Genomic DNA, 19,295 nt, shown 5'->3' on the forward strand with positions numbered 1-19,295 from the left:
TGAGACACCACATCCCGCTTATCTGTCCATTTCTTATGTAAGTCTCCAACTATAATAGTGAATTCATCTTTTTCTCCTTGCAGTTCTGGTAGTTTTTGGTAACTTTTGACTCATATTTTGACACTTTCTTGTTAGACTTACACATGTTTTTGTCTTCTTGGAGAATTGATTCCTTTAATATTATATAATGCTGGCCAGCCACAGTGACTCACAACTGTAATCCAGCACTTTGGGAGGCCAGGGCAGTAGGATCAGCTGAGGCCAGGAGTTTTGAGGCAAGTCTGGGCAATGCAGTGAGGCCTCGTCTCTACAATAATTTAAAAAAAAAATTAACCAGGCATGGCGGCACTTGTCTATAGTCCCAGCTACTTGAGAGGCTGAGGCTGAGGCTGGAGGATCACTTGAGCCCAGGAGTTCAGACTAGCCAGGCAACATAGTAAGACTTTTGTCTTAAAAATATACAGATATATATGTCTATATATATGTAATGCCCTTTTTTATTGCTGATAATTGTTTTGCTCTGAAGTCTCCTCTATCAGAAATGAATATAGCTATTACATTTTCATTTATTATTGTTTGCATGGTATATCTTTTTCTATCACTTTACTTTTTTTTTTTTTTTCCTGAGATGGAGTCTCACTCTATCGCCCAGGCTGGAGTGCAGTGGCGTGATCTTGGCTCACTGCAACCTCCGCTTCCTGGATTCAAGCAATTCTCCTGTCTCAGCCTCCCGAGTAGCTGGGACTACAGGAACCGACTACCATGCCTAGCTAATTTTTGTATTTTTAGTAGACACGGGGTTTCACCATATTGGTCAGGCCAGTCTCAAACTCCTGATCTCAGGTGATCCACCTGCCTCAGCCTCCCAAAGTACTGGGATTATAGGTGTGAGCTACTGCGCCTGACCTTATCCCTTTACTTTTAATCTCTCTCTCTTAATATTTAAAGTATGTCTTTGTTTTCATTGGTATATTTGGACCATTGATGTTTAAAGTGACTTTGGATATAATTGGATTGTCACTATATACTGTTATCTATTCCTTGTCCTTGTTCTTTCTTTTTTGTCTTCTATTCTTTTTCTGCCTTTTATGATTTTGAGTTATTTCATGATTCCATTTTGTCTTTTCTCTTAGCATATTAATTATACTTCTTTTTAAATTATTTTCTTTTTTGTTTTAATGTTTATACTCCTTTATTAATGTTTCTTTGTTTCTTTTTTGTCTTCTATTCTCTTTCTGCCTTCTGTGATTTCGAGTTATTTCATGATTCCATTTTGTCTTCTCTCATGGCATATTAATTATACTTCTTTTTTAATGTTCTTAAGTGGTTACCCTAGTGTTTGCAATATACATCACAACTAATCTTTTTTCTTTGTGTAAGAAAGTTTTTATTCTTCACATTTGAAGGATAATTTTACTGGATACAGAATTCTAGATTGGTATATTCTAAATATCCAAGTACTTTAGATATTTCACTCCACTCTCTTCTTGCTTGCATGGTTTCTGAGAAGTCCTGTGTAATTCTTATCTTTGCTCCTCTGTAGGTAAGATGGTTTTATTTATCCTGCTTTTTTCAATATTTTCTCTGTGTCTTTTTCTGCAGTTTCAATGTAACATACCTAGGTGTTGATTCTTCAGTATTTATTCTACTTGGTGTTCTCTGAGCTTCCTGGATATGTGGTTTGGTGTCTATCATTAATTCTGGAAAATTCTCAACTATTATTACTTCAGTTGTTTTGTTTTGTTTTGTTTTGTTTTGAGATGAAGTTCCATTCTTATTGCCCGGGCTGGAGTGCAGTGACATGATCTTGGCTCACTACCTCTGCCTCCCGGGTTCAAGCAATTCTCCTGCCTCAGCCTCCCAAATAGCTGGGATTACAAGCGCCTGCCACCACACCTGGCTAATTTTTGTATTTTTAGTAGAGATGGAGTTTCACCATGTTGGCCAGGATGGTCTCAAACTCCTGACCTCAAGTAATCCGCCCACCACGGCCTCCCAAAGTGCTGGGATTACAGGTGTGAGCCACTACAACTGGCCTCAAATATTTTTGTCTGTTTCTTTCTCCCTTCTTACTTCTGGTATTCCCATTCTGTATCTGTTATACATTTTGTAGTTGTCCCACACTCCATAAATACTCTCTTTCTTTTTTTTTTTTCTGGTTTGCATTTCAGTTTTGGAAGTTTCTATTGTTGTATCTTCAAGCTCACTGATTCTTTTCCCTGTCCTGTATAGTCTATTGGTGAGTCAATCAAAGGCATCCTTTGTTTCTATTGCAGTGGATTTTTATTTCTAGCACTTCCTTTTGCTTGTTTCTCAGTTTCCATCTCTCTGCCTGCATTACCCATTTCTTCTTGCACACTGTCTACTTTTTTCATTAGAGCCCTTAGCATACCAATTAGAATTTAAAAAGAAGTTCTAGGGTGGGCAGGGCATGGTAGCTCATTCCTATAATCTCAGCACTTTGGGATGCTGAGGGAGGACAATTGCTTGAGGCCAGGAGTTTAAGACTAGCCTGGGTAACATAGCGAAACTCTGTCTGCAAAAAATTAATGGTGTGCACCTATAGCCCTAGCTATTTGGGAGGCTGAGGCAGGAAGATCACTTGAGCCCAGGAGTTCAAGGGTGTAGTGAGCTATAATTATGCTACTACACTCTAGCCTTGGTGACAGAGTAAGAACCTGACTCTAAAAACACAACATTCTAGTCTGATAATTCTAAAATTTCTGCCATATGTGTGTCTGTTTCTGATGCTTACTCTGGTTCTTCGCGCTGTGAGTTTTGTCTTTTACTATGCCTTGTAATTTTTTTGTTAAGAGCCAGACCTAATGTATAAGCTAAAAAGAACTGAGGTTAAGTAGACCTTTAGTGTGAGCTTTCATTGCTTAATCTGCCTACAGGTTAGGCTATGCTTACTGTTTGCTATTACTGTATCAGAGGCTAAAATTGCCCTTTGTGTCCTTATTTTTGTTTCCCTTGTTGTCTTTGGGTTTCCCTAGGGACTTACTAAATAAGGTCTGAGATGTGCAATTCTTTCCATTTAGCTCCTGCAGTACTGGCTCCAGCAGTGGTTTCTGTTCCTGGGCTTCTACTTTGGCAAGCTGTGATTCTCTGTCTCTACCTGTCTCCCTCCCCAATTTTGGGGGAAGCAGATTGTCCTTTCACCTCAGTTCTCTAATGAATCTCGGAAGTGTTGTTGATTTTTAGTCATTCGGCTTACTATGAGGATGGAGTGATGACTCCAGCTCCTTATACGCTGGGCCAGGAACCAGAAATCTACTTCTTTACATCTGATTTTGAATATGTTAATTCTTTTTTAAAATTTAATTTAAAAATCTACTACTGCAGTCCAGGTGTATTGGCTCACTCCTGTTATCCCAACACTTTGCGAGGACAAGGCAGGCGGATCACTTGAAGCCAGGAGTTTTAGATGAGCCTGGGAAACGTGGCAAGACCTCATCTCTACAGAAAATTTAAGAATTAGCTGGACATGGTGGTGCTTGCCTGTGGTCCTGGCTTCTTGGGAGCCTGAGGTGGGAGGATCACTTGGGCCAGGAGGTCGAAGCTGCGGTGAGCTATTACCCTGACATTGCAACCCAGCCTGGGCAACAGCAAGACTCTGTCTCTAAAGAACAAACAAAAAATGACTACAACTTCACCTCTGTGGGCTTTCCCCCAAAACCCAATAACTCCAAGGTAACCACAAGAAAAATATCAAACAAACCCGATTTGAGGGCCGTTCTACAACAAACTTGACCAGTACTTTTTGGAACTGTCAGGGTCATCAAAAACAAGGATTATCTGAGAAACTGTCACAGCCCAGAGAGGCTGTGGACATGATGACTAAACATGACGTATCCTAGAACATAGGCAAAAACTAGTGAAATGTGGGTAAAATGTAGAGTTTAGTTAATAGGAGCATAATACTTTGGTTGATCAGTTTTTTGTTTGTGGCAAATATACCATGGTTATGTAAGTGTTTACAATTGCAGGCAGTGGATGCAAAATATACAGAAAACTCTATTTCTGTAACTTCTCTGTAAATTGAAAACTATTTAAAAGGCTTACATACATGAAAATTTTCATTTATCTTCTAAGGTTCTGAGCTGATCTATGTCCATCACCTTCTTGGAGAAGGAGCCTTTGCTCAGGTGTATGAAGCTACCCAGGGAGAGGTGAATGATGCTAAAAATAAACAGAAATTTGTTTTAAAGGTAAATGACCTAAGTTGTCTTTTGTGGTATAGAAATGAATTTTGGAACTTGAGTTTGCCCATCTTTTTTTTTCCTTTAAGATAGCAGTTTCATTTATGTCTGTAGTTGGCAATTAAAAGACAAAAACTACAAAAGATTCAGAATTTTTTTCCCTCTAAAATTGCCTTGCAGCAAGCCCACATTGCAGCAACAGTTCATAGCTTGTCATCACTGTGAACACCACATCTTTATTGGGATAGAGGTTGTTTTATTGCTATCACTTTTCAGAATGTGAGAATGGATATGAATTTCACATACCTGATTTGCAGGTCCAGAAGCCTGCTAACCCCTGGGAATTCTACATTGGAACTCAGCTGATGGAGAGACTAAAGCCAACTATGCATCACATGGTTATCAAGTTCTATTCTGCTCACTTATTCCAGAATGGCAGTATATTAGTAGGAGAGCTCTACAGCTATGGAACATTATTAGTAGGTATTCATTTTCATGATGAGCACATAAATTTGAAATGCATTGTTTGGCTTGTACCTTGCACGTACTTTTGTGGTTGCGGCTTTTGTGAAGTGGTGGCGGGGGGGCAAAGCTCTCAACTTGAAATTTTATTAATCCTGTACAGCTAACTCGGGATTCCACTTTCCATTATTCCTAGAATGCCATTAACCTCTATAAAAATACCCCTGAAAAAGTGATGCCTCAAGGTCTCGTTATCTCTTTTGCTATGAGAATGCTTTACATGATTGAGCAAGTGCATGACTGTGAAATCATTCATGGAGACATTAAGCCAGACAATTTCATACTTGGAAACAGGCAAGTGTTACGCTTTTAACAGGATTCTTCTCTTCCTATTTCCATAGCAGCCTTTCATCATATGTGCTCATGCAGCCTGGCTTTGTTTGTGTTTAATGTAGATTTTTGGAACAGGATGATGAAGATGATTTATCTGCTGGCTTGGCACTGATTGACCTGGGTCAGAGTATAGATATGAAACTTTTTCCAAAAGGAACTGCATTCACAGCAAAATGTAACACATCTGGTTTTCAGTGTGTTGAGATGCTCAGTAACAAACCATGGAACTACCAGGTATAGAACTCAAGTGAGGGATTTGGAAATATTTTTCTGTGTTGTGCTTATCAGATTTTCAAAATGAAATGGGGATCTAGATAGTTTGAGGTGGTCTTTTGAGGATCAGTTGAAGGAGAGATGAGGCTAAGACAAAGGTGGCAGGATAGAATTCTATTCCCAAAGAATACTTTCTTATTAGTCCATTATAGATCCTGTTATCAGGAAAGGGAAACCGATGTATTCTGTGAGTTTGATCATAGGGAAGAGCATTTAATGATTTGTGAACCCTTCAGAAAGGAAGTCATGCAGCAAAGAGACAGCTTGGTTTTTTGAGATCAAATCAGACCAGGTTGGTTTCCTAAATCAGGGATAACAGGGAGACCCAGCATGCCCACTTCAGGCAGAGTTGAGCACGTGTTGGATACACCTGGGATGCTCTCAGGCAGGATGGTGGGTTTGACTGTAATAGATGGTACAGCCAGATTTCCAACTAGCCAGATCCAGAAATGAATCATTATTATTCTAAAGGAAAATTGCAGAATTTTCAACCAACTAGATAGAATATTAGATGACCAGGAAGGGGAATGCTACTTGGGATAAATAAAAAGTTTTGAACCTCGGTTAACAAAACCAACCGCCAAGTTCTCTGGTGAGAACTGTGTCTTTTCAGGAACCCATGGTAAAGGGGGCCAAGATTGGTGTTGGTTGGGGGGGGGGGATCTCATTTCTTCTGTCCTGTGGCTGTGGGTGGGGCTGGAGTGTTCTTTTCAGTTATGAACATACCACACAGCAGGAGGGCATGGGGGCGAGTCAGAGAACTACAACCAGAGTCCCAGGGGAGTGAGCTGGGAGGACTTCTAGGCTGTCCATGGGGAAGAGGGCTTAGAGTGTTGTATTTGCCCCCTGTGTGACAGAATGAAGGACTTGAGAAGGAAATGGTAGCTCAGGAGGGCAGTTTTCCAAAACCTCGGGAGGTAGAAGGTAGTCTGCTGTCTGTGGAAGCCTCCAGCAAAGCCTAGATGTTTAGTAGGACATGTTAGTAGAGTGGTTGAACAAATGGCTTCCAAAATGTTTTAAAAGTAAAATCCTGTGAATATTTAACTTGCTTCTTAAGTTAGACATCTTAATATAGTTCATGTGTAAATTACTATTTAAGTCATATGTACCTCTATCTTCTTTATAGAGCGATTACTTTGGGGTTGCTGCAACAGTATATTGCATGCTCTTCGGCACTTACATGAAAGTGAAAAATGAAGGAGGAGTGTGGAAGCCTGAAGGTCTTTTTAGAAGGTGAGTATTAACATTGGTGCTATAGTGAAAAGATAATAACTATAATAGAATGTTGGGTTCCATTTGGAAAAAAAAAGGATCTCTGCTACTGCATGGAAATCCTGTGCCTTAGGTAGTATGCTGTCAGGGCAGTCCTGGGCACTGGGCACAGGGAGCAAGTTGCATAGCTTTACCGCTCTGTCTCCCCATTGGGGCAGCTGATGCCCTCACTGAAAGCTCCTGGCCAAATGGTTGACATCCTGTACAAATGCAAAGTTTCTACTCCTTATAGAGGAATCACCTAATATTACCAGCCCTCAGGTTTTCACTTTTTTTTGGTCTTCGGAAATACCGATCCTACTTTTCTCAGATATTTGTAAGAAGCAAAGGAAATAGTGTATGTGGAAGTGCTTCATAAATTATAAAGTAATATGATGGGTAGATCTCATTCACAGGACAGGGTTTTAGGTCCCAGCTCTGTGTGACTTGAGTTTCTCAAATATTGTTTTTTTTGTCTGTATATCACAGTGAAAATTCATGATTAGTCAAGAGCTCTTCCTGTCAACCTGGATGGCCCTCCTAACACAATGTGTGAACAAACTGTTGGAATAAGCTGTTTTGTTTAAGCTGGGTATTTGGTGCCTGAATATTCATTATATCACTTGTACTTTCTTTTTTGAGGCATAAAAACATGGGGAAAAGTACACTCATCTTAAGTTTTCAGCCTAATGGACTTCTACATATGTTTATACCTTCTTGAGAAAATGTAAGATGGGGTTCCTGTAAACCTCATCTCCCCCAGCCCCCTCAAAAAAAGAAAAGTAGTTAGCAATAATTTTATGAAATGTCATATTCTGTATATAAATAAAGTTAGGTTCAGGCCCTAGAGGAAAGCTTATAACAACTATTCTTTATTTTGGATAATGAGCCCTCATGTTTAGCAAATACTTTATTCCATCTTTGGCTCAAAATTAAAGAATCAGATAGTTTCATCTCTGACTATCAGTGTGAAGAAGAGCCGGAAGTTAACCCTCAGCAGGCCTGATGGCATTTTCTGTCTGGAGCACAATTCCATTTCATTCTTTCTCTCCCACCTCTTACCTCCATGTTCTGAAGTTTTTAGTTAACTTAAACACTTAATAGTAGTTGGAACTCTTAACTCTAAGCTATTTCCTGGGCAGCCCAGCCAGTCTACTTGGTCCTGGTGCATATGCAGTTAGCCTTGACAGAAGCATTTGGCCAGATTATCCAATTCTGGCAGCATGGTATGTACAGCTAGCCAGAATTAGTTTGGCTTTTTTTTCTAATAGAGATCAAGAACATTTTTTGACTTGCAGTATTACTATAAGATTACGTATCTTAATTATTTTTTGGAATAAGATTTATAAGACATTTAATTGAGTCTTTAATCTCTCTTGTATGTAATAGATTCAATGTTTCCATTTTTGCTGCATTGCGTTCCATTTAGGGGAGAGTTGTTATATTAAGCCTCTGGAAGTCAGATGCCGGGGTGGGGTTATCCCTCATGTTGAAGGCTACATTTTATCCATTATTTATGCTTTGTCTCTTTCAGGCTTCCTCATTTGGATATGTGGAATGAATTTTTTCACATCATGTTGAATATTCCGGATTGTCATCATCTTCCATCTTTGGATTTGTTAAGGCAAAAGCTGAAGAAAATATTTCAGCAACACTATACTAACAAGATTAGGGCTCTACGTAATAGGCTAATTGGACTGCTCTTAGAATGTATGCGTTCACGGAAATAAAAATTGGATATAGACAATCCTTAAAAAACACACTGTAAATATAAATCTGCTCATTTTGAACCTTGATTTTTTCCATTTATTGTTTATGTACATGTTTGTTAAAAATAAATCCCATAGAATATGTGCATGTGACTTAGTTGTTATAAATATTTCAGCAAAATACACAACCCCACAAGGCCCTGTGTAGCAGGCTGATTTGGCTACTTCTGGGATGCAAGCATTTGTGAGAATAATTCAGATGTGAACATTCTCTAGAAATTACTTTTTAAACACTGACCTGTTTAAGCCACAAAAGGGCCAAGACAGCTATTTTTCAAATTTGAAATTTTATGTCTGTGTAAGACACACACACACACATACACACATATCCCTACTATTTCCAAGGGACTTCAAGTTTTTCTGAATAAAGTGCCTGTCCTTTATTATACCTGTTCTTCATTGTTCTCTATGAAATACAAATCCTAAGCCTATTTTTTAAAAGTACCAAAGGAAAATCTCAGGTCATAAAAAGTCTCTCTTATAAGCTGTATAGATCATTAATTAATCATCTCTAGAATTATAGAAGACAACTTGGCATTTATTGACTTTCAGAGCTGCAAGGGCCTCCATCCCTCTCCCTTGTTCCCTTAGCATTACAATAAAAAATCTCAGGTTATGCACAATTCAGGAGGACAGAGTGAACTGCTTCCTCCTACCCTTATCAGCTATCAGGTTCCCCATTCCAGAGGCAATCACACCCCATTTTTTGTGAATCCAGAAATGATGCAATGAATATTTTTATATACTGTATTTTTGAAGCAACTGGCATAATTCTGCTTATTTTTTTCACTTAATGTGTGGCAACAATATAACTACATATGGAATGACCTCATACTTTTTAACAGTCACGTATTAGTTGGTTATTTGGAATATCTGTCATATAAATGCCTAGAAGTGAAATTACTAGGTCAAAGGTGAGTGCATTCAAACTTTTGTATTAATATCTGCAAATAGCCTCCCATGGGAGTTGTGTCAGATATCTGTAAGTGTCTTTGTTGCTCACACTCTCATCAGGACAGATCAGGCTCTTTGACTTTTGCCAATCTGATTGATGAGAAAATAGTATCTCTTTACAGTCTTAATTTGCATTTCTCTTACGAATTTAGGCCAAATATACTTTGTAAAAGCTGTATGTGTTTTCTTTTCCTGTGAACCTCATCCTTTGCCCATTTTTCATTTAGATAGTTCTTTTTCTTGTTAATTTGTAGGAATCCTTTGTATATGAGGCAAAAGTATTTGTCCCAATTTGTCATCTATCTTTTCACTAGTAAGATTTCTGTTGCTGTGAAGTTTTTTAAATTTTGCTTTGTGCTCTGATTTCTAGTTTTAAATGGCTTTTGGCTTTTTGTGTTTTAAATTGCCATTCCCAATTGAAATCAGAGCTCTTAGGCAGCTGGGTGTTTGGTACACCTGAAAAGCTGTCGCTCCACATCTTTCTCTGCCACTGATCCTAGGAGCTACGGGGTCCTTGGATTTCCTTTCCCTCATACAAGTCCAGCCATGTGTCTCGTTGGTTCCATTCCGGATGTTTCAGAAAAACCCACTTCAGGATTGGTTAGGCTATCTCAGCCTAAGCTGCTGTGACAACCGCGCGCCGGCACGGGGCTGGGAGAAGGCAGCAGTGACTTTTCTCCCAAGGCAGTCGGGCTGGGCGATCCCCTATTCGCACCAATCCGCGGTCCTCACAGGAGTCTTCTACGAGGTACTGCTTTTTCCTCGTTGCTGTTTCCAGGCGGGGAGGAGTGGAAGGCAGTGGGGACTGTTCTAAGGGCAAGACTTGCTCATAGCCCACGGTGCAAACACAACCTTAATTGTCCCTGGCCCCTACCAAACGGAGGGCACGGCTGGGAGTCCGTGTGCCAAAATGGAAGGGCATCAGAAAATTCTGGAGAGGCGGCAAGCCCCGCCACCACTTCTCTGCGTTTCCCTCCTGCCCTTCCTGTCGTCGGGATGACACCAGGAGAACAGGTTTCTAGAGAAAAAGTTCCAGCAAGGCCAACTCCTGGCTCTCCCCGAAGGGCTAAGGCAGCAAGAGCGTTTATGTAGCAAAGTTTACTCCCTTGCTCTTTAATGGTAAACACAGGGAACAGCGTGTAGGTCCACGAATGGGTGAATTCTTGAAGAAATCTGAGACGTTGATAGGACGGAATACTCAGCACGGTGTGCGTGTGTATGAACCTACATGAAACAAAGTGATGACGGAAACAGCAGGTCGTGGAACGAAACATAAGAAATACGTCATGATATCCTACTTAGGATTTAGAAATGCAATTATATATTAATATATCTAATACGCATGACTGTGGTCAGATTCCATTCCAGAAGGATAAACAGCACACTCAGCAGGCACCCCTGGAAAAGGTGTGTGCGACTGAGTAGGGGGCGTGTGAGGGGGAGTAATAAGGAGCAACTTTCAGCTTCTTACTCAGGTTCCGAATTGAATTCTTTAAATGTCTATGCATTATTGGCTAATTAAAACAGAAATGCCAGCCATATCTAACATTCAAAAGGATTACATTGTAACTCAATACATTTAGTATAATACTTTACATAGTAATAGATATATATACACAAAGAAATAAAAGAACAGTCACAAGGGTGCCAGGACTCCACATGGCGACCATGTATAGCCAAACTCTTAGAAATGGAAAATAGAAAGATGGGTGCCAGGAGCTTTGGGGAAGGGAAGCTTTGTTTCATGGGGATAGCATTTCAGTTTTGCAAGATGAAGAGTCCTGAGATGGATGGTGGTTGTACAACGATGTGAGTGTACTTAGCACTTAGACATGCTTAACGTGGGCTGGGTCAGCGAGACCCCAGCTCCCAAATCCTGGTGGCAGTGGGAGTCTAGAGCAACACTGCAAATGCCAGGCGTGGTTTTAAGGCAGGAAAACAAACTTGTCAGAGTACACTCTGCCACAGTGCTGACGGAAGCCAGCACTGAGTCAGCATCAGCCCTGCCCTCTTGCTCCAGGCCCCGCCACCGACTCCCGCAGTCCTGGGAGGAGGTACTATTTGGCATTTGCAGATGAGTAAAAGGGCCACAGAGAGGTATGGCTGATGGAGAGCCAGGTGTGAAATGAGAGTCTGGCCGCAGAATCCATGCCCCAAAGTCCTTGGCTTTGCTCCTGCAGGACAGCCTAGAGGCCACTCTCAGAATCAAAGAAAAAAATGTCCCTCCCACACTAGCTTCAGTTGCCAATGCCACACATCTCAGGTCTCACTGCATTGAAACCTCAGTTCATGGGAACACACTCCCACTGATGCCCCTGCCTGATGTGGTGGCCCATGACAAGGCACAGGAGAATGAGGGGCACATTGCCAACTCTGCAGAGAATCCTGTGTGCTCAAGATGCCATGGCGACCTGGTATAGCCAAACCCTTAGAGATGGAAAATAGAAAGATGGGTGCCAGGAGCTTTGGGGAAGGGAAGATGGGAGTTGTTTCATGGGGATAAGGTTTCAGTTTTGCAAGATGAAGAGTCCTGAGATGGATGGTGGCTGTACAACAATGTGAGTGTACTTAGCACTTAGACATGCTTAAGATGGGAAGGGTTACACTGTGTTTACTTAACCTTAATGAAAAGTTGTAAAAATAAAATAAATCCCTTTTAAGTTCCCAGAAGATGCATTTGCATTTTAAATACACAAAATATACGTTCTTCACTTTAAATACACAAAATATTGATCAGCTATTATTAAAGAATATCCATTTTTTTAGAATAAAGCAATATTCCTGTTTTCTCTCCCTCTTTTTCTTCCTCTTTCTTCTTCTCCTTCACTCCTTTTTTTCTCTTTCTTTTCTTCTTTAAAAAAAACACACACACACACACACACACAGACACAGAACAGTGACACTATAATGCTACCATGTAAACAAGCTGGCACAACAACCAGCTAACAACACAAATGGCAGGATCAAATTTGCACATATAATACTAACCTTGACTTAAATGAACTAAATGCCCCTTTTAAAAGGCATAAAATGGCCAGCTGGATAATAAAGCAAGACCCAAATAATATAGTCTTCAAGAGACTCATCTCACATACAGTGACACCCATAGGCTTTAAAATGAAGCAATGGAGGAAAATATACCAAGCAAATGGAATATGCATGAGAAAAAGCAAGGGTTGTAATCCTAACTTCAGGCAAAACAGACTTTAAACCATCAAAAAAAAAAAAAAAGACAAAAAAGGTCATTACATAAACGTAAAGGTTCAATTCAACAAAAGACTTAACTATCATAAATATATATACACCCAACATAGGAGCACTGATTCATAAAGCAAAGAGACTTAGACTTCCATACAATAATAGTGGAAAACTTCAATACTCCACTGACAGTATCGGACACATCATTGAGGCAGAAAATTAACAATGATATTTCAGTATCTAAAAAAAAAAAAGCAAGTGTTTCAAAATCTTGTCATCATTGTAATTCTGTTAAAGAAGCTTTGAGAGCACACCCCTGTTCCCAAAATAGAGAAGCAGTTGTGACAATTATATTTCCACATTCATATTTTTCTTCATTTTGAATAAGCACTGTCTTTAAAAGCTACTGTACTATAACATATTCCTTTATCATATTTAAATATTCATATTCATTTATGTAATAATGTAGCACAGGATTAGATTAATAGCATAGCAAAATACCATATAAAAATAAATGAAAAGCTTTTATAGACTCACTGAAAAGACTACATGTGTACATATATGTGTACAAGTGCTCTTTACAATCTCTTCAACAATTTTTCTTGCCTTATGGCCATAAGCAAACATAAGAACAATCCTCAGTGGGGGGTCCACCTGTGCAGCCTTTCCACACCATTCAGCTGACCACTCAGGGCAGGCCAGGCGAGGCCTATTCACAAGCTCATCAGAACACAGAAGGGAGCCTAGGCCAGAAACATCACCTCCAGATAGCACATGCAAAGAGGTGACAGCTTATCTCGGTTTCTAGTTGTGGACCCTTCCAAGACCAAGATCATGCACTGTTTTCAAAATTGGGATTCTTGGGACATATGTCACTGGGTGAGAAGTTCAGAATCTCATCCAAGGAAGGGCCTTCATCCTCAGGAGCAATTTCAGACTCGAACATCTGCTGCAGCAAGGTATCCACAGTCCTGTATTCTAGGAGGAAGGAGAAAGAAGCATATGGGCAGGGTGCGGTGGCTCACATCTGTAATCCCAGCATTTTGGGAGGCTGAGCGGGTGGATCACGTGATGTCAGGAGTTCCAGACCAGCCTGGCCAACATGATGAAACCCATCTCTACTAAAAACACAAAAGTTAGCTGAGCATGGTGGTGGGTGCCTGTAATCCCAGCTACTTGGGATGCTGACACAGGAGAATTGCTTGACCCAGAAGGTGGAGGTTGCAGTGAGCTGAGATCATGCCTCCAGCCTGGACAACAAGAGCGAAACTGTCACCAAAAAAAGGCACATGGAATCCAGATGTGCTGGGGTCCTGGGGAGCACCAAGCCTTGCAAGTCAAGGCTTTTCTGAAGGATGGCCCCGAGTCAAAGACAAGGCTCTGCACACAGTAACCAAATACTTCTTGAAAGCAAAAAATCACCCATCCATCCCGGTGCTGACCCCCACAGAGCTCCCCCACCACTGAAGGTGCTGAACACAAAGGAGAACGTGCTTCTAGGAGGCTGGGGGAGAACAGCCACCCTTAGGGGCTGCATGCTAACACCACTCCTGCAGTCTGGGCTGTCATCTTCAGGCTGGGCTTATCGTAGGGTGCCTCGGCTCACACCTGGAATTCCTTCCAGCAGTTTGGGAGGGAGAGATGGGAGGATCACTTTAGCCCAGGAAGTTTGAGACTAGCCTGGGCAACATAACGAGAGCTCATCTCTACAAAAAATCTTTTTATTTTTTATTTTTATTTTTTAAAGGCTAGTCAAGTGAAGCAGTGGGAGTGGAGAAGGAACAAAGAAATCTGTAACTGGTTGTGATCAATTAGTTGTAAATACCACTGCACTCGGACCAGCCTCTACAAAAAAATCTTAAAAAGAAAAGAAAAACTCCAGACAGCCTTTTTAAGAACCCCAGCCCCAGCTCTCAGAGGAGTCCTGATAACCAGAAAACATCCATGCAAGAGAATCACAATGATCACAGATACTCAAATGCAAGCCACGTGAGGAGCCAGGGTGCTGAAGTCACATATTCTACTGGAAGGAGACCCATTTTGAGAGGTAAGACTTCATAGCAACTTTCAAATGCTTACTGAGTTCTCTCATGAAAAAAAGGTCAGGATAGAACTGGGACCAATGAGTAAAATTTACCTGGGGGCACATTTCCCTCCCACAGGAACCCACCAGGGAGGGCATTTCCCTCCTGCCAGAACCCATCACGGGGTACATTTCCCTCCCACTGGAACCCATCAGGGGGTACATTTGCCTTCTAGACCCAAACTGAGATGCAGACTGGCTTTGGTTTACTCAGCCAATTTTATTCATTGAGAATTAATGAAGCAAGTAAATGGAATGGTTGTTAAAGGCTTCTCTGTCCCAGGGCCATGGTTAAGGACATGAAGAATCAAAAGACATGACCCCACCCACGTGGGGCTTTCTACCCATGTGGAATCTGCAAGGAAGACAGATGGTGATCAAAACAGTCACTCAGCAATGTGTGTCCTGCTGGCATGTGCAGAGAGGAGGGAAGAAGAGTTGGGAACCACAGAGCACTTGACTTTCTCAGAAACACCCGGGGGCTTCCTTGAGGAAGGGCTGCCTGAGCAGAGGCCTGAAGGATGAGGGATCTCAACTCCTCAAAGTGAAGTAAGAGTGAACTCAAGGAGAAAGTGGCAGCTGCAGAGGCCCTGGGGGTAGGATGGAGCAGGGGAGCTGAGGGGCTGAAAGGCCTGCAGGGCTGAGGAGCAGCATGTGTGGTGGGCTGGTGGGAAGGGAGAGGGGCTAGGATGCTGAGAGAAGCCAGGTGCAGTGATGACCAGGGCCATGGTGAGGGGCCTCATCTTTATCCTTGAAGATTAGGAAGCCACTGAGGGTCAGATCTGCATTGTAGAAACACCACACTGGCTGCTGTGAGGACAGATTGGGGGAAGATCAATTGTATTTTTGCATCAGATTGAAACTTACTTTTTGATGCAATTCTGCAGTACAGTCCTTTCAAAGCTTTCCTTTTGTTGTCTCCATCATCCCCATGAAGGCCATGGTCCTTGGTGTCCACGTGATCAGTGAGCTTCCCATCTTGAAGTTCTTCCCTTCAAGGAGGAAGAGGCAACAGAAATGTGGTCAGGTCCCTCAGCCAAGTTCCTCATGTGGTCTCCCAGGCATGGCCTGGTGGTCTGTGTCCAGGTACACCCAGAGCACTCATCTAGAGAGGCCCTCGACAACAGGCACACGGGGCCAGGCTGGGTGCCATTAGGCACTGGCAGGTTAAACACGGCAAGGTCTTTGAGTGCAGCCCACCTCTAAGTCTGAGGGCCACCCAGGGAGACGCACTACTTACTCTTGGATTCCCACTCCGAGCTCTTGAATCTTCTTCTCAATAGCAGTTTCCACTTCACTTTTTTCTAATGAATATGCCACAAAGAATGCCTCCAAGGCAAATGCTATGAAAATACTGAGGAGGAGGAGGAAGAGGAAGAGGTAAGAGGGGGTTAGGTTGAACAGCCATGGTCTAGGTGACAAGGAATCCTGGCTCCAAAGAGCACTTGAGCCCATGTACAAGGGCAGCCTACTGCTGCAGATAAAATGCATGGCAGGAGGGAGAAATGACAAGCAACAAAGCATCTCCCAAGGACTAGACACAACTCCCGTTCATCCAGAGGCTCATTCTTCCTTTACATCCTATTTAAACAATAAATATCAGGAGGAAAATACATTTTATTTGAAGGGAATATTAGGCCAAATAATTGTTGGGAGACAATTCTCCATGAATGTCTCAGGTGTCTGTGGAGACTGGATCCTCTGCCCAAAGACTTCTAGAGCCAGTTTAGAAATGTGTCCATATAGAGATGTTTCAGGAGAGTGATGCAGAGAGAGGGCACCCTCCTCATGGACAGTCCAAGGCAGCAAAGATAAAGATCGTACTTTCTCTCCCAGGAGAAGTAAAGATAAAGTCAGTTTTTCTCTCTCTTGCTCCTTCTTCTCCTCTTTCTCTCGCCTCAGCAAGGAGGATGGGCAGATCACCAGCAGCCCTATATGAGATCAGTTTCCTAAGTCTGGAGTCCCCTGCTGCACCCCAGCCACTCCATCTGGTCCTCACTGCACTGGCCTGTGGAATTAGGGTCCAGGAAACTGATAGACAGTGCTGCCTGGGCTGCTCCTCCTGCCATGAATAACAGAGCAGCTTTGTCTCTGACCCAAGATCTGGTGTTTTCTCTTAGTATGTGCATGGCAAATGAACCTGTTGGCTTGCCAGTAAATCTCAGAGCTTCACGTTCCTAACTTGACAGTAATGATGACATATCCCAGGGCTGTCACAGCACTCACAGGCTTTTTGGAGGGCAGTCAAAAATATCTGGCCAGGCGCAATGGCTCACACCTGTAATTCCAGCACTTTGGGAGGCTGAGGGGGGATGCTTGCTTAAGCCCAGGAGTTTGAGACTAGCCTGGGCAACATAGTGACACCTCATCTCTATAAAAACAAATTTAAAAAGAAAAGAAAAATTCCTCACAGCCTTTTTAAGAGCTCCAGCTCCAGCTTTGAGGGGATCCTGATGACCAGAAAACACCCATGCAAAAGAATCACAATGATCACAGGTACTCAAATGCAGACCTCTGGAGTCACAGATTATAACAGAAAGGAGAGCCCTTTTGAAAGGGAACATGTCATAGCAGCTTTCAAATGCTTACCGAGTTTCCCATGGAAAACAGGTAAGGACAGAACTGGGACCAATGAGAAAAATCTACCTGGGGGCACATTTCCCTTCCACTAGAACCCACCAGGGGGCACATTTCCTTTCCACTAGAATTCACCAGGGGAGGCCAAGAGTGGTGGCTCATGCCTGTAATCCCAGCACTTTGGGAGGCTGAGGCGGGCAGATCACCTGAGGTCAGGAGTACCGGACCAGCCAGTTTCTACTAAAAATACAAAAATTAGCCAGGAGTGGTGATGAGCACCTGTAATCCCAGCTACTTGGGAGGCTGAGACAGGAGAATTGCTTGAACCAAGGTGGGGGAGGTTGCAGTGAGCAGAGAACATGCCAATGCACTCCAGCTTGGGCAACAGAGTGAGACGCTATCTCAAAAAAACAAAACAACAACAAGAATTCACCAGGGGACACATTCCCTTCCACTAGAATTAACCAGGGATCCCTTCTACTAGAATTCAGCAGGAGACACATTTCCCTTCTAGAATTTACCAGGGGGCAAATATCCCTTCCTCTAGAATTCACCTGGGGATATATTTCCCTTCCACTAAAACTCACCTGGGGTCCCTTCTACTGGAACTCACTGGGGGCGCATTTTCCCTCTACCTGTGGGTGTGCTAAGTATCAGAGCAGGATGACAAAGGAACTGACTCCTTTGGCTCTCCGAGAGTCCCAGTGGTTGGCTGGATTTCAGTGGAGGCTGGACAGCAACTCAGAGGGCATGTTCCAGAGATGAATCGATCTTAGTGGGGAAGGGTAGGTAGACTAGCCAGGCCTCAGTTTCCTTCTGGCCCACACTACTTGGGAGGCTCTGAGATGCCTGTTCCATGAAGATGTGTGACGTGCTGGTGACACCATGAGGAACACAGAGATGAACAAAAGGAAGACCCTTCCCTCCAACAGCTTAGCACCCATTGGGAAGATGCAGCCCACCCAACCTAACCAGGGTGGGACAGGAGAAGAGGATGGTCCCTTAGCCGTGCTGAAGAAGGAAATGTGAAATTCTCAGTGCGGCTGGAGGAAACTCACTTAACAATGAGGATGACGACCACTATGTGGAACAAGATGAAGTATAGCTTTGCAGCCTGGTGAGTCACCAGGGCAAAGCCGTTCGCAAGGAGTAGGAAGTTAAGGAACAAGACCTTTGAGAAACTCCATGGGTCCCCTGAGCTCCAAGAGGCCAAGAGGTAATCCTCTTCTGCAGTAACCCACCTCACCACAGGATGCAGACTGTCCCACAGATCTCCACCTTCTCAGAAAGGATATCGTGCCACTGGTTAACCACTGTGAGCTCCATCAGCACAGTGAATGCAGAGGCCAAGTCATTGAAGTTGTTCTTGCAGTATCTGCCTCGGGCAAATGCAGAGCCCTGTAAGGCTGGGTTCCCACACACCAGAGCGTCAGGAGCAGTGAAATTCAGATTAAAGAACCGAACTTTGCCATGGAACACTTCCATCCCGACAATGGCAAAGACATAGTAGACCACCTAGGAGGGGAGACACTGGGTCATCAGCAGGCCCTCAAGGCTGCAGAGGAGTGGGCAGAAGCAATGGGAAGAACTGTAGGCCCAGCCAGTCATGCTCCAGGGCCTGGCAGAAAGGGCACTGCTGGTGTATTCCCAGGGAGGGTCACCCTCACCAGTCAGGAGTTCCAAGCAGCCAGAAGGGGGTGGCAGGGGTTAGCTACTCGGCTAGTCTGCTAGGAAGCCTGAACCATTTGCAGAGGGACAGAGGACATGGCCTGCTGGGCCACACCTTGACCTCCCCAGGGTTCATTTACAAAATCAAAAACGAAGCTCCTAGCAAGTTAGTGGGTCAAACATTCAAAAAGTAATAGTCCGCTAGGAAAAAAAAAGTAATAAAGGTCAATCTTTACTTTGTTCTTTATATTAAAAAATAAATTTCAAAATAAATAACCAAAGAGTTAGATGTAAACACACCAAAAACCCCATACATGTATTATTTTTTAAAAATTGAGTAGAAAAAGACCAGGTCAGGCCCAGTGGCTCACGCCTGTAATCCCAGAACTTTGAAAGGCCAAGGCAGTCAGATCATGAAGTCAGGAGTTCAAGACCAGCCTAGCCAATATGCTGAAAACCTGTCTC

The 19,295-nt window shown here is 42.7% G+C and overlaps 2 protein-coding genes across 4 annotated transcripts in view; one reads left to right on the forward strand and one right to left on the reverse strand.

Moving 5' to 3' along the window:
* Positions 1-8,443, forward strand: part of BUB1 (BUB1 mitotic checkpoint serine/threonine kinase) — a 41,766-nt gene extending 33,323 nt beyond the window's left edge. For both annotated transcript variants that reach the window (XM_008980263.5, XM_008980264.5), the window contains exons 20-25: positions 4,096-4,211; positions 4,520-4,681; positions 4,861-5,018; positions 5,120-5,291; positions 6,457-6,563; positions 8,116-8,443. In XM_008980263.5, coding sequence (XP_008978511.1) covers positions 4,096-4,211; positions 4,520-4,681; positions 4,861-5,018; positions 5,120-5,291; positions 6,457-6,563; positions 8,116-8,311 — 911 coding nt within the window. In that variant the 3' untranslated portion in view covers positions 8,312-8,443. The remainder of the gene's footprint in view (positions 1-4,095; positions 4,212-4,519; positions 4,682-4,860; positions 5,019-5,119; positions 5,292-6,456; positions 6,564-8,115) is intronic.
* LOC100398516 (two pore channel protein 2) overlaps positions 8,365-19,295 on the reverse strand; it is a 44,019-nt gene continuing 33,088 nt past the window's right edge. Inside the window, exons 15-19 of one of the 2 annotated variants that reach the window (XM_035271902.3) lie at positions 18,458-18,677; positions 18,221-18,311; positions 15,826-15,939; positions 15,453-15,577; positions 10,606-13,480 (exon numbers count right to left, since the gene is read on the reverse strand). In XM_035271902.3, the coding sequence (XP_035127793.1) occupies positions 13,335-13,480; positions 15,453-15,577; positions 15,826-15,939; positions 18,221-18,311; positions 18,458-18,677 (696 nt within the window). In that variant the 3' untranslated portion in view covers positions 10,606-13,334. Of the gene's footprint in view, positions 13,481-15,452; positions 15,578-15,825; positions 15,940-18,220; positions 18,312-18,403; positions 18,678-19,295 lie in introns of both variants that reach the window. The other variant, XR_013526056.1, reaches the window with a different exon arrangement.

Source organism: Callithrix jacchus, chromosome 14, assembly GCF_049354715.1.
Source record: "Callithrix jacchus isolate 240 chromosome 14, calJac240_pri, whole genome shotgun sequence".
In the NCBI taxonomy this organism is placed as follows: domain Eukaryota; kingdom Metazoa; phylum Chordata; class Mammalia; order Primates; family Cebidae; genus Callithrix; species Callithrix jacchus.